We start from the raw sequence: 22,693 nt of genomic DNA, 5'->3' as shown, positions 1-22,693 counted from the left end.
CTCTGTGTTAAAACAGCATCTCTCTGCAGCAGTTAGGTGTGCCTTCTGCTGAGTCCAAGCTAGAGTTCTGCAATCCGTGTGAGCTTTGCTGATTACAGCGCTCTGTCAGCAGTTTTCCTCTGTAGTGGAGGGAAGAGGAGCTTGGACTAGTGTTGGGGCTCGATTGTAAAGATAAGCATAAGACAGGTATAAATGCATTTTCATGCAGCTTCAGTTGAAAGTTTTTTTTGCTGAGGCTTGAAAATCAGTTCTGGTGAACTTGTTTCTTTGCCCTTATGCACATCCATTTTAAAAACTACAGATTGCAAGTTACTTTGGGGCTTCCATTGACTACCTCTATGTTATTATTTCCCAACCATATAATATATTGCTCACAACCCATGCTTCCTGTGTAGGAGCGCAGATGTATTCATTACCTGACAGTGGATAGTGCTGGACAGCCATACATATCAGTACCTGCATTGAATCTGTAGGTCCTTCCCATGGTTAAGTGTGCGGTTAGTATCTCACACCCTCCCCTCCCAGGTGAAACACATGTCAATAGATAATACACCCACGTAAGCCTAAAGCCCCATACACACTTTTAGATTTTCTGCAGATTTTTGTCATCAGATTTACCAAAACCATGTAATATGAGGTCAAACCTTAAGAGTTTTAATTTGTATGCAATTAGGCAGACCCTTGCTCTACATGGTTTTGATAAATCTGAAGACAAAAATCTGCAGAAAATCTAACAGTGTGTATGGGGTCTTAGTGTGAGCAGTGAATATAAATGAGGTAAGAAGAACAGACTATGAGCTTGGCTTTAAATAGGAAATTATATGACTGCATATACCTCAGAAAGTGCTTAAGAATTTGAGATGCTATATTAATTAGATTCTCAATATTATAATCTGTAGACCCTTTAGAGAAAAACCAAAGTTTTTTTGGGTCTTTTTTTTTTATTTAAGCGTGCACTTCATCCCTTTGTTTAAAGTACACTAATAAGATTTGAACGAAAACTAACGGGTGTTAGTTTTATTTTCTGCCCATGTTTACTGCCCAAGTAAACTTCTATGCAAATGTCTTGTGTAAAACACAGACTCCATCAATTTAATAGGAAATGGATACATAGCGGTAGAGGTTTTATAATTGCAGCTTAAACAGTGTCCCCAAATTGCCCAGTGCGCTCTTACCTTTACTGTAAATTGCTTTTAAAGCAACAAATACACTGCAAAAATCTCTTCTTACACGTGATAACATTTTTAATTTCTAACACATATTGTAGGACAAACTTACCACACATAATTCCCAAAGCAGTGCTAAAAACTGCCATGTATCCAAAGTAAAATGATGTCTGAAACAATCCATACATTCTGAATAAAACAAAAAAAAGGGGAAAAATGATTTACAGGTTAGTATTGAAAGAGTCTTCATATTGCTTACAGCTAAGAACTCAAAACTGACAAAGATTCACAACACCCATCAAACATATTACTGCAGTGAGTATCAATGGACAATGACATCTCCCAGATGTTAAGTCAGTGCAAACAAATTAAAGTAAACATTTGCAAAAAAAAATTAAGAACTTCTCATGCAATATATAAATATGTGATGTAGACATATTTAAATGTGTCGGTAGATTTTGGGAATTGTATTTTGTAATGTAAAATATTACAATTTAAATATATTAGAAGATTCCTGCTTTCATGTAACAAACGCTTTAGGGACTTATAATATTAAATATTCTATTTCCATGATTTAAAATAAATATAGGTTTACCTTAAAAAGGATTCACAATAAAACAAAGTAAAAACACCAAATATTTAGACTAGCCTGTCTATCCAAAAAAGTCATTAGATACACTGGGGAAGATTTACTAAAGCACACAGAATCTGGGGCAGCTGTGCATAGTAACCAATTCGCTTCTAACTTCAGCTTGTTCAATTAAGCTTTGCCAATAAGGCCGGGTTCACACTTGTACAACAAACTTTCCGACATAGGGAGCTCATGTCTCATGACATGTGAAAAATAGGATTTTTCGTCATACTTGCCCGTAAAATCCTTTACTTTGAGTACATGATGATGAGACACAGAGTCAGGCTAATATTCACTACCTGCTGGGTTATAGTCCATCTCCAGGTGAATAGACACTGGCAGATCAAAGGTCTTTAGACAGGAAGTGATCCCCTATATAACCCCTCCCACACAGGAAGCACTTCTGTTTTGTAGAAAGCACTGAATCCTCAAAAAAGGAGGGATCTGTGTCCCATGATGTACTCAAAGAAAAGGATTTTACAGGTAAGTATGACGAAAAAAATCCTATTTTCTTTTTCATACATCATGGGACACAAAGTCAGGCCAATATTCATAACTTGCTGGGACATCCCAGAGCAATAGCCTTGAGGGGAGGGAGACACCCTGCCAAACGATAGCCATCAGAACTTACACTGTGGCCAAAAGACGAATCCTCGGCTGCTCGAAGATTCACTTGATAAAATTTTGTGAACGTATGAACTGAAGACCAGGTAGCAGCCTTACAAATCTGAGCTACAGATTCTGAGCTACACCCCTAGTAGAATGAGCTCTCACCCTAAAAGGGAGGAGCTTTATGTTTCAGACCGTAGGCCTGAATGATCAATTGATGGACCCAATTGCTAATGGAAGCTGCCTGACAATTCTTGGGTCCTTTTGGTAAAACAAAAAAAGGAGTCTGATCCTTGGATCTCCGCAGATCTAAACAAATAAACCTCGACTGCTTTAACTGAAAGGCCGATGCCACTTTTGGCAAAAAGAATGGAACAGGTCGTAACATGACCCTGTCGTGGTGAAGGATCAAGTATGCTTCCCTGCACGAAAGGGCCGCCAACTATGGTTGCCACCTCATCCCTTTAAACCCGAACACATATTAATTACACAGGTTCTGTGGCTGATTAAGGTGGTAATTAAACTCACTTGGTGCCTTATCTGCATTTAATTAGCCTCAGAACCTGTGTAATTCAAAGGTGTTCGGGTTTAAAGGGATGAGGTGGCAACTCTACCGCCAACTCCGACACCCTTCTAGCCGAGGTGATGGCCATCAGGAAGGCTAGCTTGCGTGACAGCAAGTCTCATGGAATTTCCTTGATAGGTTCAAATGGTTGTTTCTGTAACACAGACAGCACCGATTTCAAGTCCCAAGGACACATAGGTGACCTAATGGGGGGAAGCAAGCAAGCGAGTTGCCCCCTGCATAAAAGGTTCGGATCAGTGAATGGGAGGCTAAAGGCCTTTGGAAGAATACTGATAGGGCCGAAACTTGACCTCTGATTGTACTCAAAGCCAATTTGATTTCCACAGTTGACTGTAGAAAAGAGAATTCTCCCAATCACGTATTTCCGAGGGTGCCATTTTCTGGCTTCACACCAAGCAATACAAGTCTTCCAGACCTTTAAAATTTTCCTAGCGACAGCTTTTCTAGTATTCACTAGGGTAGACACTACTGATCCCGAGATGCCACGGTCCTTTAACACCCTGGCTTCAATAGCCATGCCGTCAAATTTAGAGACTGTAAACTGGGGTGGAATATAGGACCTTGAGACAGTAAATTGGGGCAACGTGGATGCGTCCATGGCCTGTCTATTGTCAGTCTCAATCTACGGGAACCAAGGCCTTCTGGGCCAGGCTGGTGCCACCAGAATGACTGGAACACCCTCTTTCCGAATCCTGAGCAACAAATGTGGAAGGAGAGGGATCGGAGGGAAAGCATAAGCCAGGGAGTACTGCTCCTAATGCCAGAGGATCCCTTGTTCGGGACACAAGTTGCTGTAGCTTGTTGTTGAACCTGGATGCCAATAGGTCGACCTCTGGCCATCCCAAACACTGGCAAATTTCCTGGAACACCCCTGGGTGTAGGGACCATTCCCCCCTGGGCAGATCTGCTGGTGGCTGAGATAATCTGCCTTCCAGTTCTCTACTCCCGGCATATAGACTGCCAATATAAATCGGCACATGTCCCTCTGCCCAGGCTAGTATGTGGTTCACCTCCTTCAGAGCTGAACGACTCCTGGTACCGCCTTGGTGGTTTAGATAGGCCACTGCAGTGGCATTGTCGGACTGAACCCTGAAAGGGCAGTCCTGAAGCTCCACCATTCAGGACTGCAGGGCCAGAAGTACTGCCCGTAATTCCAGGACGTTGATGGGGAGGATCTGTTCTGTCCCTGACCATTTCCCGAGTTGTGAGCCCTTCTAGGGTCGCTCCCCAGCCAGAGAGACTATCTGTAGTCAGTACTCTCCAAGTTAACGGGAGAAAGGATTTTCCAGTTTAGAATTAAGCGTGCCTGAGGAGATAAGCACATTGGATAATCCAGGGCTTTTCCTCTTCTGATCCAGGCCAACAAGATGTCTTGTTGTACCTGGAATGGAACTGGGCATAGGGCACTGCCTCAAAGGAGGATACCATCCTCCCTAGAAGACTCATACAGAGCCGAATGGAGGGTTGTCTGGTGCCCCTTATCTGACTCACCTGAACCTTCAGGGCACAGATTCTTACAGGTGGCAAGAATACTTTTGCTTGAATCGTATCTAGGATCAGACCTAAATACTTTAGACTTTGAGCTGGTTTCAAGGTTGACTTTTCGGTATTTACGATCCAGCCTAAGTATTTCAGATACCGCACTGTGCATATTACGCTCTGTTCTAGAGCCTGTAATGAGTGATCTCTGGGTAAAGCCACAAACTGAAAATGACATTCCTCTACTGCAAAACGTAGGAACCTCTGATGAGGCTGAAAAAGATAGGTATGTGTAAATATGCGCCTCTTATATCGATGGAGGCTAGAAAGTCTCCCCTCTGGAGTGAGGCTACTACTGAGCGGACAGACTCCATCCGAAGGGCTGTATCCGTAAATACTTGTTCAGGGATCTTAGGTCCAAAATGGGCCCTGTGTCCTTGTTTGGTTTCTGAACCCTAAACAGGTTTGAGTAAAACCCTGTGCCCCTTTCGGATACCGAAACCTCTACAATCACTCCTTGATGCACTAGATGTAGTGCCTGAAGCAATAAGTTTTTTTGGAGGATCCGAGGAAACGCTGGATCTTAAAAACCTCTGAAGGGGAACCCCTGGCAACTCCAGCCTGTAACCGCAAGATATAATTGAGGTGACATACTCGTCCTGAATTATAGTTCTCCAAATGTCTGCAAAGTGCAGCAGCCTTCTCCCCACTTGATGGAGTGGGGGCGTCCCCTCAAAAAGAGGGCTTGGTGCTGGGTTTAGAAGAATCTTGGACACCAATCTTCCCAAAAATGTGTATTCAGGTCAACACCCAGCACAGGGAATTAACGGTCTCCCCAAAACCAATGTGGCATCCGGAACAGCCGTTGATGTTCTATTGCTGTTCAAAGATAGAAAACAAAAACTCCCATAGTGAAGTATATCAATTCAAATAATTTAATAAAAGAAGAGTTTGCACTTACAGGAACGAAGTATGGTAACAAGCGGTTGTGTCATATGAGAGCCGCGGCGTCTCTATTAGCTTCTCCCTATTTCCTATGTTGTTCGTCTCACCACCGTCGCAGAAGGATAGTATGTATAGAAATGTATTCAGCCACATGTCTTCTTGATGTCAGGTGGCCATTGTACCTTAGACAAACAGTTTGGCTTTTTGGTAAGCAGGCTACCTTACACTCGGGTGTTGACCGGAATACACGTTTGATTTTTGGGAAGATTGGTGTCACAACTTTTTTTTTTCCCTGCAATCTATCTTTTCCCCTCTGGAGGTACGGACTCTTTCACTGATCATTATTTGAATGGGACGTTGCATTAGTTTTCTCTTTTCTTTTTTAAATATTCTTTCTTTTTTTTTACATAATTTTTTTCAATTAATTTATTGTTTATTAAAGCGGGGTTCCACCCAAATTTTGAACAATATCTGTATGTATTCTCTTCCTTGCCTAGATGCTGACATGCCGTTTAAAAAAATTTAAATCGCCGTAATTACCTTTTATTTTTCTATTCTTCTTTGCACTTCCTGGTTCTCCTCCCGTTTGAGTAGGCGTGTTTCTAGCCTCTCCCAGACTCCTGGGAGCTAGTCTCAGGCTTCCCAGGATGCCACTGAGCATGTGCGGGAACGAGCGGTGAATGCTGGGAGCACAGCATTCACCACATCCAGGAAATAAATGCTTGTGGGCTTCAAATGCCCACAATGAAGATGGAAACCGCCTACAGTGAATAATAAGTTATTCTTTCCGACGAAATCTGACACAGGCGGACATATTACACACAATATGTGAGTATGTAATGCTGAGAAGAAAAGTTTGTGAATGAACTTAAAAAAAAAAAAAAAAAACCATAGATAGGTGGACCCCCGCTTTAATATATTGATCATTCAATTCTTTATCACGTTATTGATATAATAATCAATTTCACACCATATCTAGTGCTGCACTCACTCTGCTATTTATTTCATTTAAGTTTTTTGTATTGAACTTTAGGTGCTGGCTGCTTTATTTTTTTGTTTTCATATATTCACTTTAGCTACTAATTATCATCTAGTGCAGCGTTAGCCTTAGGGCTTTTTTTCTTTCTTAAGCCACAAGAGTCTGCACATATGTACAGACGAGAGAGCCAAACGAGAAACCTGCTGTATTGAATCCTTTAAAGGCATGGTCCCCCCCCCCCCCCCCCCAAATCCATACCAGACCCTTATCCGAGCACACAGCCTGGCAGGTCAGGAAAGGGGGTGGGGATGAGTGAGCGTGACCCCCACCTGAACCGTACCAGGCCACGTGCCCTCAACATGTTGATGAGGACAAGGGCCTCTTCCCGACAACCATGCCTGTTGGTTGTCAGGGGCTGCGGACGGGGGGGGGGGGGGCTTGCTTTTCAGAATTTAGAAGCCCCCTTTAACAAGATCCCGGCCCCCCACCCTATGTGAATGAGTATGGGGTACATTGTATTGTACTCCTACCCATTCACTTAAAAAAAGGGTCAAAAATAAAACGCAGTACACAGGTTTTTAAATAATTTATTAAGGCAGCTCCGGCGTCGCTTCAGATTTCTTCTCCGCTAATGTCTTCTAGCCCTCTCCGATTCTTCTCCCTCTGTCCACCTCTGTCTTCTGCCTGGTCTCCTCCCTCTGTTCTTCTGATGCTGCCTCAACGCGCTCTCCCGGTGTATTGCCAGATCCGTCGTGTGCTATGACTTATAAAGACATGGGGCGGGGCCATCCAGTGACATAATAGAGGCCACACCCCCTTATGATGTCACCACCCCACCATGCCCCGGGCGGTGGGGTCATAAGGGGGCGTGGCCTCTATGACATCACCGGATGGCCTCCGCCCCATATCTTTATAAGTCATAGCACATTGGGCATTACATCAGGAGAGCGTGTCAAGGCAACATCAGAAGAACAGAGGGAGAAGACAGCACAGAGAGGAGACCCGGCAGAGGCAGACAGCGGACAGAGGGAGAAGAACTGGAGAGGGCTAGAAGACATCAATGGAGAGCAAAGAAGAACTGGCAGGGCAGAAGATATCAGCAGAGGAGGGAGAAGAACCAGAGAGGGGAGAAGAAATCGGAAGCGACGCCGGAGCTGCCTTAATAAATTACTTTAAAAACCTGTGTACTGTGTTTTATTTTTGACACTTTTTTAGGTGAACGGGTAGGGGTACAATGTACCCCATACTCATTCACATAGTGTAGGGGGCCGGGATCTGTTCATTGGCAAACTAAAAAGATGATAAACGAAGTATAATAATTAATCATATGTAGAGTTAGTTTTGGTAATTAAATGAAATATTTAGGTGCTGTGGATATTGTAGAAAGTGGTATGGGCAAAATTTTAAAGGATGGTGATAGAAAACCGAAAGGCTGTGTAAACAGCAGTGGTGACTAGAGAGAGTGGATAGTAGCCAGTTAGCCAAGCCAGGGCACTATCAAGCCAGAAAGACTGCTTAGTTATATACACATAAGGGAAGCGAGGAAAGAAATAGAAGAAACCCCAAGGGTGAAGCAATGAGGATCTGGATATCCTCTTACCAAGCAAACAAGTGGTAATAGATAATGGACAAAGCATATAAACGTAGATGGGTGTATTTGATAGCAACTTACCAGTATAGAGACGGCCACAGTAAGGTGTATCCTTCAGGCTCAGGCTGAATGAACAGCCTGACAAGCCGGTTTAAATCCGCCCTTGTTTGCTTGGTAAGAGGATATCCAGATCCTCATTGCTTCACCCTTGGGGTTTCTTCTATTTCTTTCCTCGTTTCCCTTATGTGTATATAACTAAGCAGTCTTTCTGGCTTGATAGTGCCCTGGCTTGGCTAACTGGCTACTATCCACTCTCTCTAGTCACCACTGCTGTTTACACAGCCTTTCGGTTTTCTATCACCATCCTTTAAAATTTTGCCCATACCACTTTCTACAATATCCACAGCACCTAAATATTTCATTTAATTACCAAAACTAACTCTACATATGATTAATTATTATACTTCGTTGATCATCTTTTTAGTTTGCCATTATATTGAATTCCACACAGTCTTCTGATTGAAGTCTTACCTTCCATACAGACAATTAGAATACTTTTACAATCAGTGACCTTGATGTAAGTATTTAATCTAATCTAGGAGACTTATGTCCCCCCCCCTTTTTTCTATATAATTATCAATACTATACCACGTCATTGCTATATCTCTCTGCTTTCATCTAAAGTCATTGGCACAACAGTATAACCTTATGGTGATCTTGTTGTTCTTCAGTGTCTCCCTATCTGCCCTCTATGGCTGTGCCAAATTGACCCCCCCCTGGATTCGGTTTGTGGGGCGTGGGTAGGGACCCGGCCGGGTGATTCTTGGGTATAAAGTTTGTACAGGGTAAGTGTTGAGCGGTGTAGGCAACTGGGTTCACACTCATATTTATACCTTTGTACTGAACTTTTTTGCACTGTTTCAATTGTTTGTTGTAACTTTTTTTCTTTTCATTTATTTAGTGGTCTCAGTAGAAATTAAAACATTAAAATCCTTTGCACATCCCCTGAGGAAGCTATAAAAGCGAAACATGTAGGGTTAATGTGCAATTTGTCTTGCTGGGACTCTCTACTCACCTGTAAACGATTTTCTACCACCAATTGCTCATAATCTTTCAATGTTTTGTAAAATTATGTCCAATTTTTAACTATGCTATGTTAATAAATAAAAAATTTCATTTTACTTTTAATACATTAGTTGTGTACTTCTATATCAGACACCGCTAAAATCCCCTTAATGCCCGCTCCCTCCTATGCTTTGTATGAGTGTAACATGTTTTTAAAAAGGTGAACTTATTCTTTAACAGGGGACATTACAAGGTATGAGCCTGGTGAGATTTTGAACTCTTGAGCTCCCTATTCCCAGCTGGAATGCACAGCAAATAAACTTCGACAATAAAAAAAAACTCCACATGCAAAAGAAAACGCGACACTTACTTTGTTTTGAAAAAGTAGTAGTAAAATGAGTACATGTAAACATAGATTGCAGTGGAGGCAGCAGAAAGAAAACTTGTCCATTGCCTGCAAAAGGAAACAAAAACTCACTTGCATCCTTTATTATTGTCAAGATTTGCTGAAAGCAGCAGTTGCATACAATTTCATAAAGAATTAGATTACTTAACATCCTAAAATAATCAGTGCTAAGAAGGTATTTTGGTCAAACTTGCCCGAGTGCTAAAATTATGCAGAAAAATGTATATTCAAATTTCTACAATGATAGAAAACAAATTTGAAAGGGAGTTTCTCTGGAATTCATCATCTCTGCTTTTTAAAAGAAAACTTGCTCCGGTCAGTGACTCAAAGTACAGAAGTGAATCAGCTTGACAGCCTGTCCATTAGCATTTTCAGAAGAAGCAGTCAGTAATGCCATCTTGGATAATCCTATCCATCATGTGTAACGTTCAAGGTGGCCCTGCCCAGCAAATCTATCCATCAACCTGAATGCCAGATGACCAAATTTTACAAGATCTAGTCTTTCATGCATATAGCCAATAATATTCACCAAGTCACTTACCACCTGTAATCCTCGGCATTTAGAAGGAAGTATGTACAAACAATAGTTACGCAAACAGTCACAATGCAGAGGATGACTAAAACCAACATCATAAAGCCATATACATAGTAGATCTTGTATGCCCAGAAAGAGGTAAATATGAAATACCTGAAAAACAAAAAACAATAAAAAGTCAAAAATTGTTCTGTAATGTATAGTCCCCTTTCAGCTGAAACAAAGTATTTAAACTCATCGACCATTTATCAGCTGCTTAATCTGGCAAAACACCAATAGTCTCCTGCTGCAGCGGTTTATCCATGATTTGACAGTCAGCCCCGCCTATTAAAATACTCCAAATGTTGTTCGGCTAACAATTATCTGCCCCTGACTCCTTTGACTTTTTGCTCAAAGGGTGTTGGGTGAGACAGGCAGCGGACAGGGTTAGCCACTGAGCGAATTTCAGCTGGTTCATCAGGAACCAGCCAAATTTCATTTTGTGCACGGCCAGGTTTAGCTTGTGTTTTTACACCTAGCCGACTTTCATTTTTGCTAACATTCTCATCAACAATGTGAGCTGCTTCTCAACAGTTATAAACAAAAGTGGAAAAAAGACAAAAAAACTTACATTTCAATAAAAATGGATCCAAATGGTAGTATTCCACCAAGGCATACAATGACAGCTGGTTCCATGAACCTGTGGAAAGCAGAATAAAGGGAATGAGTATTTAGCACAGAGTACAGCTGATACATTTATTCTTCCTTAACATAAAAAGCTGGGTGTGCATCTAAAGGGTCAGTCAATTACATTGCATAAACTTTGCTGCATACAGGGTTAAAATCTACAAAGAAATATATCTGGAAAATAGGGGTACTACTATAGATGAAATTGCAGAAGTAGGCATTGTGCGTTGCTGGCCCTGAACAAGCACACAAGTCTGGAAGTCCAACATCAATGGTTAGGTATTCTGAATCACTGACTCAACAAAAAGACATAAATAAGGTTGAAAGTTTGGAGCTTGCACCTCAAAGATGCCTATACTGAGAAATATGAAGGTTGCCACTGTTAACGTCCTCCTAAAAATACTAGCTATCGGGAATGTCTCTGGTTCCAATATGTTGAGCCACAGATGCAAAACAACCATGCGAAAAATGTTCTCATATAAGGCCAAAAACTCAAAAGTATAAAATCACTCTATCAGTATTACAGTCAGGCAACTAGCATTTTCATGTTAGCAACAGCTGCATTTCTCTTACCAGGTCTCCTTTATATAAAAAAAAAAAAAAAAAAAACAACAAGTATGCAGTGGCAGCTGCATTATTATTTTTCAGACAGGTATGCTTTACCCCAAGAACCCATGCTCAGTTTGCGTTTGCTCCCAGGCCCTTTTCTTATACTTTTGATGTCATTCTCTGAATTAGTTTGACGCAGAACTCCATTAGAAAACAAACTTATTTAACCTAAAATGTTCTTGCATCCCCTTAAAACTGTTAACTTTTTCAGATGCAAAATGTACTTTGTGCTGGTAAAACCTTACCACTTTTTCTCTGGGATGGGTCGCGGAACTGCATTGACACGACAGGGGAAGTTGGGCTGTCCTGCCAAATTTCGACCAAGTATTGTTCCCACTAGGTTCAATGGAAGGATCACAAAGAAACAAATGCAGCATACAGCAACCTAGGACAGCAAAGTCACATGAATTACTAAGCAGTCATTCAGTGAGGAGATCAGGGCTATATTCATTCCAGGGGCATTCTGTAGATTTCCGGTGGATCAATCACTGACAGCTACAGAGATTACCCTGCTCTTTCACCGTCACTAAATGGGTCTGATGCCAATCACACTCACATAATTTAAGAGAAGCATAAAACACATGAATATTTGTCTGAATCAGTGAAAACACTGATGTATATTATGTTATCTTTGAAAAAGCATGATTTAGGAGTTGCAGCACCACCAGCTCCCTACTGATTCAGGGTTAACATTTTCTGTACTGCAATCTCTCACTAGCTCTACACATTAATCAGCGACACACAATGCTAGTGTGTGGTGGGGGGGGGGGGGGAGAATACTGAAGCCTGATTTCCCTCTAAAAAAGTTCAATGTTCTCTACATACTTCTATTAGATCGAGATATAGAGATATATCAGGCATGCAACTTTTGAAAGGCCTTTCATTAGCTGTCAGCGAAAGTGGCCTATCAAAAAGCTTCTAAGAATGTAAATTAGTAATGCAACAAACCACTACCACATTGTCTCAAATCAAAAACACATTAAATACAAAACCTTGCTAAATCACAATAAATTTACTTATAGGAATGTAGTAAGGAAAAAAAAATTCAACACAGAGAGGTATTTCCAATCCTGGTGCAGAAATTCAAAAAAACACGCTTGGAATATAAACTGTATCTAACAAGTCAGAGCAGGCTTAATTTGTAAGCAGAGTGCCCATACACAATTACTTTGGACAACATCCAGACATGTAAAATGCTGAGCTTAAGTTATGCCTTTCTTAGAAAAGGCAAATCCTTGGGTGACCCCAGTTAACATGCAAAGTAAAGCATGGTGCTTTAGGTTGGACATGAAGTTGTGTACTTAAAATGAAGAGAGGGATTAAGCAGAGTCACAGAACCAAAAAGTAATCTTTAATGCAGGTGGAATGCCCTGCTGTCAGCATTCCTGAAGCGTGAATCAGAATACTACTAAGAAATGAATTATTGGTAAAACGCATGTTCAGCACATGTCAAAAAATCAGCTTCAGAACTTTGACAGGACAGGGGATTTGTGCTGGTATTATACAGAAAATAATAAGATTCCCTACCACTTCAGTATGAAATTAGGCTATAAAAACAAGAGATTTAAATAACTGTTCCAGCAATTACCACATTCCACGATCAGTACCATGTGTGCAAATATTAATTTCCTTATAAGAATTAGTACATTAATAAAAGGAGATCTGAACACAGATTGGTGACCTTTCAAACTTATGTTAGAGAGTAATGAATCCATTATCTAAACAAGACACACATAAAAGCCTCAGGGAAATAGGTAGTGCATTTCCCATAAACAATCAGCTCAGCAGCACCATCTAGGGACAAAAGACCAGATTACAGCTTTAGGCAAGTTCCCAAATTGTAAGCAATCCAGAATAGCAAAAGTGCTTTACTATTTTCACACAAAACAAAAATGCCCAGCTCCAGTTCTATATTCGGTTTTAGGATGTAGTGAATTGCGCAATACTAAGCTTGCCAAGCAAAATTACTCAACCCTACATTGTGACCTGTATGGGGCCCTGAATAACTGAGTTTAGAAGTTAAGAAATTGGAAGTTCACAATAAGATAGTAGAAATAATGATTCTTTTTCTTTTTTTTTTTCAAAGTCAGTAATCCAAAGCATCCACTTTGTTTCTCACTCTCAGCAGCTTAAAAAAATAAACTGGAGGTGGGGGACTGAATATCTAAAGTATACCAATATACTTTGCACTCCCCAGCTGATTGCTGGCATTATAAATAAAGCCATGAAATGCAAAAAGAGCAAAACAATGAATAAGTTAATATTCATATAAAATGTGTTAGGATTACCTAAAATTAGCATGTCTGTTATCACTCATCTTGTAAATGATTATCTATTACTGTATTGTCAGTGTGATAATAGATCTGTGATGTGTTTGGCTGGCAATAAATGGTTTTGACTTGACTGAAGGCCTGATCAGGTGTAAAGCAAAGTAAAAGCTGGCAAACTAAAAGCAATGGCTTACTCAAAAGGAAACGTACACACGTCTCCTAGATTTCTCTTCTGCTATATTAAATCAAAAATCTTTCTGGTCTAATGTGACCGAGCCATTAAGCAATACATTCAAAAGCACACTGCCAGGCCGCATGAACTCTTTTAAACATCAGTGACGGCAACTTCAAAATTCTACTCACTTACCATTGTTCCAAATGGGATTGCTCTGGAAGCATGATAATAGATGGCAATGAAATTGATAAAGAATGCTGTCCCACAAACCATTGCTGGGATTAGGAAAGCTCCAATGAACATTTGCTTTATCCACCGTCGACCTACAATGGATTAATCATAGCTGTTATTAACACATGAATGAGACCTGCAATTTATTAGTTACATTGCAATCTGCAGGTACTGAAATGTTGATTGATTTCCTCCTTGCTTGTCTAACAGAGTAGGAAAATACTGCATACTTGTAAAGTTGAACATGGAGGTTCAGGATAGTAGATGTCTCACCATCATCTACCTATTTTTGCTCTAATGATTACACTGCAACCATCCAAAGGAATCTTCCCCTTCAACACAGCAACACTACAAAGAAATCATCCTCTTTTCTCCACTGAGAGGGGATGTTGGGTGCTCCATATTACAGAGATTTTCCAATTTAAGCAGAAATCTATTTGCAATAATGAGCTCTTTTGAAGACAGGAATCATTAGCACTTTACGGTTAACCCCCAGTTGGTTCACTTGTCACAAGTCATGCTTACATATGTTTCTGCCTGCATTTATGGGGCTGTGTAGGATCACCCTTACTAATGTTAAATTAAATCATCACGCCCAACAACAAATTATTTTGTTTATTAATAGTTAAGCCAATTAAAACATGCTAAACATGCAAATCAGTAAAATCTAATTACATAATTAAAATTTCAAAAAATGAATGAATACTAACAGCTCTACATACTAAATTATATAAAAAACAAAACAAAAACAAACAAACACAACAGCAAATTTAAAGTGGAGGTTCGCTTGAAAAAAAAAAAAAAAAAAAAAAAAAAATTAAAAGCCAGCAGTTACAAATACTGCAGCTGCTGACTTTTAATATATGGACACTTACCTGACCAGGGAGCCCGCGATGTCGGCAGCCGAAGCCGATCCGTCCTTCAGCTCTCGGCTGCTGCCGCCGCCATCCTCAGTAAGGGAACAAGGAAGTGAAGCCGTGCGGCTTCACTGCCTGGTTCCCTACTGCGCATGCGCGAGTCGCGCTGCGCGTCCTCTCAGGTTCCCACTGTGTTCTGTGTCTCACAGAATACAGCGGTGGAGGAGAGTATAGGCGCCGGAAGTGGCGTAGGTCACCGCAAGCGCCACGGTGATCTATGCCAGGAAGTGGGAGCAAATACCTGTGATAGACAGGTATCTGCTCCCTCCTCCCCCCTGAAAGGTGCCAAATGTGACACCAGAGGGGGGGGGGGGGATCCAAAAAATGGAAGTTCCATTTTTCGGTGGAACTCCACTTTAAATGGTGGAGGAAACCATTTACATCTCTGCATTCAGTTTTACTACAATAACCCACCTAAAAATCCAAAGTGTAAAGAACTGATAGTATTTTGTACCCAGCCGCTGTAAGATTTAAATTCATTACAAAAATTAGAGAGTAAAAAATAAGGATTTTGCGGCGTCTCAATAGAAACATGAGCTGCAATCATATCCTTTCAGCTGCCGAAGTTTCATAGAACCTAGAGCTGTAAACTCAGGTTTCACCTTTGCAGTGTACAGGCAATTCTTGACAGTGCAATTGGTCAATTTAGACCAATTGCAGACTGATAACTGCAGTTAAAAAGAGATAACATTTCTTAGTAGAAAAAAGAGCTATACTTCTTGTAAATAGTAAGACTGAGTTTCAAACCTCTGGGAGTACAAAGTTTTACTACACAGAGCAGTGGGAATGACTTGATAAGAGTCTTATGTTATGGGTGATCGGGGATGGAAATGGTGTATTCTAATGTAACCATAACAAAAGAAATACGCAGAAATAAATTTACCTCCTTGTCTGGCATAAAGACTTCCTCCAAAGTAACCATTGACAGGGGATGTTGCAGCATAAACAAATATTGCTGTGCTCAGCATTGAACCTCTCCTAGAAAAAAAAAAAAAAGAAAACGCATTTAAAAATCATAGACCTAATACACCATATGCCTAAATAACAAATATACAAGTGATATCACTTTACATTACTGACAATCAGGCAAGACAACATTCCTCTCCCAAAACTCCAGCAACTGGTCTCCTTCGTTGCCAGATGTTTACAGAGTATTGTTGAAAGAAGAGGGGATGCTACACCATCGTAAACATGGCCCTTTCCCACCTTTTTGGAATTGGGGGTTGTACCTTTCCAGCTTTCCGCTGCCCTGTCCTATCTTTTTTTGAGACGTGATGAAGCCATCAATTTCAAAGTCACCTTATTTTTTTTCTTAAAAAGGTAAATTTTCTCAATTTAAAACATTTGAGGTTTTCGATTTTCTACTATGAATAAAATACGGTTTTATGAGATTTGAAAATCATTGCATTCTGTGTTTATGTAGATTTTACACAGCATCCTAATTTTTTAGGAATTGGGGTAGTATCAAAATAAAACAGGTGCTACGGAATTAATGTACAAACCATGTGTTAACTAAAATAGGGATTAGCAGACTCTCCGCCAGAACTCATCCTCAAGCGACAGATTACACTTTTTTTTTTTTCAGTACTCGCCAATACCAATTTAGGGAGATCAAGATTAGGGGGAGCAGGGGTGGTCTCCATCATCTATCAGTGTGCTGTGTAATATTACCATCTGGATGAGACCAAGTAATGAAGAAACACAGCACCCACTCAGTACTGTTGGCCCCACAAATACGAGGACCAACTGAGCCAGAAGGTATCGGTTTTAAGTATCGGAGCATTTTCACGCGTACCAATACTTGTGTAAATGCCTAGTATCGCCACCGATACCAGAATCGTTATCAGTGCAACTCAAGCTGTAGTGTTTACAGACATTTTGGGCTTCATGGGTATTTCCAAGGAGTGTTGACAACGTTGCCATATTTGTAACTACATAGTGGGATTTTTTTTAAGGTGACGTTGTCATGCAAATAGGAACTTGTATTACGTACAGTGCCTTAAAAAGTATTCAAACCCCTTGAAACTTTCTACAATTTGCCAAAAAACTTTAAGTGAAAGACCAACACAAAGCAGCACATAATTGTGGAGTGGAAGGAAAATGATTAATGGTTTTCAATTATTTTTTTTACAAATAAATATCTGAAAAGTGTGGTGTTCATTTGTATTCAGCTCTCCTGAGTCAATACTTTGTAGAACCACCTTTTACTGCAATTATAGCTGCAAGTCTTTTTGGGGATGTCTCTACCAGCTTTGCACATCTAGAGTGAAATTTCTGCCCATTCTTCTTTGCACAATAGCTCAAGCTCTATCAGATTGGATGGAGAGCGTCTGAACAGCAATTTTCAAGTCTTGCTACAGATTCCTAATAGGATTTAGGTCTGGACTTTGACTGGGCCATTCTAACACATGAATTTGCTTTGATCTAAACCATTCCATTGTAGCTTTGGCTGTATGTTTAGGGTCGTCCTGCTGGAAGGTGAACTTCCGCCCCAGTTTCAAGTCTTTTGCAGACTCCAACAGGTTTTCTTTCGAGTTTGCCCTGTATTTGGCTCCATCCATCTTCTCATCAACTCAGACCAGCTTCCCTGTCCCTGCTGAAGAAAAGCATCCCCACAACATGATGCTGCCACCACCATGTTTCATGGGGAGGATGGTGTGCTCAGGGTGATGTGCAGTGTTAGTTTTCTGCCACAAATAGAGTTTTGGTTTTAGGCCAAAAAATTTGAGTTATGCTTACCAATAACGTCTTTTCCAGTAGTCTTTCAGGACAGCCACAATGAGAGGCCTTAGCTCTTCCCCTTCCTAGGAAACACTGCTTTTTTTCCTAAGAGTACCTTCGGCCAGTTGGGGAGACACACAAGATGCCCAGACACACACAAGAACACATTAATAACATACCATCATATATTACTACCGTGCCTGTGTTGAGGTCTTCCTCGAGACCCCCCATAAATTTGGGTGGGTAACTAGTGCTGTCCTGTAAGACTACTGAAAAAGACGTTACCGGTAAGCGTAACTCTAATTTTCCCTCACCGCCTTTCAGGACAGCCATAATGAGAGGATTGACGAGCACTTACCACCTAGGGTGGGATTACGGCCTGCAAAACCTTTCACCCAAAGGCTTGCTCATATGCCGACACCAGGCCCACCCTGTAATGTTTTACAAAGGTGGCGAAACTGGACCACATTGCTGCTTTGCAAATTTGCTATGGCGAAGCGCCAGCATTTTCCGCTTAAGAAGCTGCCATAGCCCTAGTAGTGTGTGCTTTTATACCAACAGGAACTTCTTTTCCTGTTAATGTATAGGCCTTGCCAATGGTTACCCTGAGCCATCTAGCAATCGTGCGTTGAGACGCTTTATACCCCTTTCTTGCCCCAGAAAACAAAAAACAAACAGGGAATCTGACTTTCTTACTGCTTTTGTCAGTTCCAAGTAATGCAGGATACATATCCTTACATCTAAAGTGTGAAATTTAAACTCCCCTTCCTCCTGAGGGATTAGGGCAAAAAGTGGGTAAAACTATCTCCTGGCTTCTATGAAACTTCAAAACCACTTTAGGTAAGAATGCCGGATCCGTTTTGCCAGTCCGGAAATACAACACAAAAAAGGGGTCTGACTGACAAGGCCTCTGTTTCGCTTACCCTCCTGGCAGTTGTCACTGCAACTAAAAATATTGTCTTGAAAGTAAGATCCTTTAATGAACAATTTTCTAAAGGTTCAAATGGTGGCTCCGTTAGGGCCTGTAAGACGAAAGACAGGTCCCACTTGGGGAAGGGTGGGCCTTGAACTGGCCTCTGCCTCCCTAGTGCTCTGAAAAATCTGACCACTCATGGGTTGGCAGCCAGAGGCTTTTCCAAATATACACTAAGTGCCGATACCTGGTTCTTTAGGGTACTCGTGGCTAACCCTTTATCTGCCCCGCAAACTGCTATGGGGCTCTGCACCTCAAAAGAAGTTTCCGGAGCACCATTCATTAAAGCGTACTCAGACCTTTTTGTAGATCAGGTGCGTCTCCTTTCTGCTATTGGGGAGAGTGGATAATACCCTTTCTATAACTACCTTGGATTTTAATAACCCTTCCTCAGTAGCCAGGCCGCTAGGTTCCATCGATGTACCTGAGGACAAAGGACTGGGCCCTGTGAAAGGAGATCCTCCTGGAGTGACAGGAACCATGGGGGTTCTACTGCTAATTGTTAGAGGACCGAGAACCAGGACCTTTTGGGCTAAGTTGGTGCCACCAAGATCAGAGGTGTTCTCAGTTTGGAATTTTCTCAGCACTGCTGGTAGCAGGACTGGTGGTGGGAAGGCATAGCATTTTGTGAAACGCCAGCACATCCACCCCTAGTGCGTCTTCCCACCTGTTTAAAGGAGAAGAAACAGGTGTTTTTTTGCATTGTCCTTTGATGCGAAGAGGTCCACCTCCGGGGATCCCCATCTTTTGGATATAAGATCGAAGACCTCTTGGTTGAGGACCCAATCGCCCTCTCTCAGCTGCTATCTGCTGAGAAAGTCTACCACCACATTCTTTTCCCCTTTTAGATAAACCGTCAAAAAGGGAGAGTGCGTTGGTCTCGGTCCAGCTCAGGACTTCTTTTGCCAGGGTCAACAGGATTCCGCTCCTTATGCCGCCTTGCTTGTTGTAGTTCCCTCCTGAAGGACCTGAGTGCCCAACAGCTTTCAGTTCCTTCCAATTGGATGACCTTTTGAGCTCCTCGTCCCTCCAGGTGCCCTGTGCCAGTAAGGTTCCTTAGTGTCCACCCCTGCCTTTGCTGCTTGCGTCCGTAGTCACCACCCTGGAGACCATGATGAGCCACAGACAACCGTGCCACAGGTTTCCCATTTTCCTCCACCACCAGAGGGATCTTTTTTACCTGAGGTGGAATATATACCAAGGTGTTTAACGACTGACTGTGGTCCCATATTTTTAGGGCAAAGGTTTGAAGGGGACGAAAAGTAGCCCTGCCCACTGAACTGCTGGGATGGTGATGAAGTTAGCAGACCCAGAGTTGACATTGCTGACCTTATAGGAGACCTGCTGGTTGCTCTTGAGAGGCCACTGACTTGTCCAATTTCTGTAATTTTTCTGCCGGGAGAAAAACCCTGAACTGAGTGGAGTCTAGCAAGTACCCCAGGTAGTTAATGCGCTGAGATGGAATCGAGCTGGACTTTTCCCACGTTCAGCAGCCACCCCAGACCTGTCAGGATTTTCTTTGTCAGTTCCAGATTCCTGGTTAACTGTTCTGGAGATGCATTATTGAGACTCCTTTGAGCCACAGAAAGGCCATGGCTTCTGCCATGACCTTTGTGAAGATTCGGGGTGATGAGGATAGGTCGAATGGAAGCGCCTGAAACTGTAGCTGGATTGTTTCTCTTTCTATGCTCACCGCTAGACGGAGAAACTTCTGGAAAGCTTCTTTGATAGAGACATGGAGGTAGGCGTCCTTGAGGTCTAGCGACACCATGTAGCAATTATGGGGTAGCAAGGCTCTGACCGTAAAGATTGATTCCATACGGAACGTCTTGTAGGATACGGACTGGTTCAGGGGTTTTGGTTCAGGATTAGTCTGTATTTTCCTGAGGGTTTTTGCACTACAAAAATGTGCGAGTAAAATCCCCTACCTTCCTCCCCCTTTGGAACCCTGTGTACTCGTTTTGTTCCTCCAATTCTTTTAATGCCCCCAATAGGGCCTCAGCCTTCTCCACACACCTGTGAAGGTGTGTGACTAGGAGTCTTTGTGGGGGTGGTCTTGTGAATTCCATGCGGTACCCCCTCCTTACAAGCCACAAGATTAATTGACTGGAGGAGACCGCCTCCCACTGTGGGAGGAAGGCCCCCAGTCTTCCGCCCACCATGTTTGGATCATCATTGGCTTTTTCGAGGCTGTTCAGTAGGACGAAAAATCAAGCCTCCTCTGCCCCCTTTGGCCCCAAGCTTTCTATTCCCATTGAGGCTTAGGGACCCCCCTTCATTTTTGTAGATAAAATGCTTTGTCTGAACTGGGGGTCTGCGTTTAACCGGGAAGGTTTTCTTTTTGTCCGCTGTGCGGTCTAGCTCAGATCCAGACCTGGGCCGAAAAGTAAATCTCCTGTCAATGGGATCCCACACAGTTTAACTTTAGAGGCACTATCGCCCGGCCACGTTTTTAGCCAGAGGGCTCTTCTGGCCGAGTTGGCTAGAGCCGTGGTTCTGGCAGACATGCGGATGGACTCTGCGGACGCACCCGCTATATATATGCCACTCCTCGCAGAATAGTAGGAAAAGATGACGATATAGTTTCCTTGGCGGTTCCTGCTTCAATATGAGCCTGAATTTGGCAAAGCCAATGCTCCAGGTTACAGGCTACTACTGTGACAGCCATTTCCAGTTTCAGATTTCTTACGGTTGATTCCCAGGTTTTCTTTAGGAGGGAATCCATAGTATCTGCTAGAGCTCCCATATCCTCAAAGGCCATATCTGTATGTCTGGAGACCTGAGAGAAGGCAGCATCCAGTTCGGGGTTTTTATTCCATATAGATGATGGATCTTCTGAAAATGTAAACACTTTCAACGATCTAGAAAAAAAGGCTTCAGTTCAGGATCCTGCCACTCTCTTTACTGTTTCCACCAGGACATCATGGACTTGGAAAACATTTTCCTGTTCCCCCATGCCCCTGTACAACTGGTCGTGGAATGCCAGGGGTTTCTTGTCCGCCTGAATTCCAAGGGTGGTGTAAATTGCCACCAAGAGGTACTCTGCCTCTTCCAGGGAAAGCTTATATCTTGAATGTTTCCTGGACTCCCCGTCCCAGTCCTCTCCCTCTGATTCCACCTGGGAACCTGAGGTCGCACTATCCGGCTCTTCCTTAGTCTCCTCTCTGGAGGCCCCAGTAGCTCCTTCTGCCATGGCAGTGGCAGCCAGCTGGGAAGGTGCAGAGTCTGTGCTTGTGGAGGGGTTTTAATTTAGGGTGCAGGTGAGGAAGCTGAAACCCTTCAAAACAAGCATTTAAAATGACTGAAAGGTGGAGGAAAGTTCCTTCACTGAAGCCGCTAATCTAGATTCCTGCTCTGATGCCCTTTCTCTGACTAATGCATCTATACAGCCTTTGCATAATACTTTTGTCCAAGATTCCCCTAGGGTATCCCTACAAGAGACGCACTTTCTCCTAGAACTATGCAACGATCTTGATTTTTCAGTAGCTCACTGAAATACATGCAAGAACCAATAAATAACATCACCCCTAGTCATACAGGTTACAACCCTGGGGAGTGCTGCGGGCCTTTAAAAAAAAAAAAAAAAAAAAAAAAAAGGTAAGGACCTGAGCCTCCCCCCCCTCTGACCACCCACTACAAGGAACCATCCATGGAGGGGGGAAATCCTAGATAAAGAGGACCCTTCCCCAGGGTACCCTTAACTTTGGATGGTTGGAGCTAGCATCGCTGTGCGCTATCTGGGCATCTGCTTCAGACATGGCCGCACTGGTGGTTGCTGCTGTGAAGTCTCATGCTGCCTGTGCCGCGTTCCCGACTCCTCTCCAGACTGCACCCGGTCCACTATCAGCACCGCGACCCGGATGTCACGGGTCAAAAGGGAAACATCCGCCCTCCGCCAGAAATTATGTCCCCATCACTCAGGCCCGCCTGGTTCCAATGCTGCCTGCACCCGTGGACAGGGAGAGCGGAGCGGACTCCCTGCTGCATCCCTGTGAATGAGATTGTGGGCCCCGGAATCTTTCACCTGCACTCGGTGAAGATGGGGTGACGAACTGTGCGGTCAGGTATGTACCTCACCGCGTCCCTGGGAGTGCCCCGGCCCTCCCCTACAGGGCTTCAAAGCTACAGTCTGCCTGACT

At 42.5% G+C, this 22,693-nt stretch overlaps 1 protein-coding gene across 2 annotated transcripts in view; it reads right to left on the bottom strand.

Annotated features, from left to right (window-relative positions):
- The window catches only part of TM9SF3 (transmembrane 9 superfamily member 3), a 102,652-nt gene that overhangs the window by 2,237 nt on the left and 77,722 nt on the right, over positions 1-22,693 (bottom strand). For both annotated transcript variants that reach the window (XM_073596511.1, XM_073596510.1), the window contains 7 exons: positions 15,744-15,838; positions 13,905-14,035; positions 11,513-11,652; positions 10,603-10,671; positions 9,999-10,145; positions 9,422-9,505; positions 1,279-1,355 (listed from right to left, as the gene is read on the bottom strand). In XM_073596511.1, coding sequence (XP_073452612.1) covers positions 1,279-1,355; positions 9,422-9,505; positions 9,999-10,145; positions 10,603-10,671; positions 11,513-11,652; positions 13,905-14,035; positions 15,744-15,838 — 743 coding nt within the window. The remainder of the gene's footprint in view (positions 1-1,278; positions 1,356-9,421; positions 9,506-9,998; positions 10,146-10,602; positions 10,672-11,512; positions 11,653-13,904; positions 14,036-15,743; positions 15,839-22,693) is intronic.

Source organism: Aquarana catesbeiana, linkage group LG08, assembly GCF_042186555.1.
Source record: "Aquarana catesbeiana isolate 2022-GZ linkage group LG08, ASM4218655v1, whole genome shotgun sequence".
In the NCBI taxonomy this organism is placed as follows: Eukaryota; Metazoa; Chordata; class Amphibia; order Anura; family Ranidae; genus Aquarana; species Aquarana catesbeiana.
Note: the sequence above shows the minus strand (reverse complement) of the source record. Positions and strands in the feature narration are given on the sequence as shown.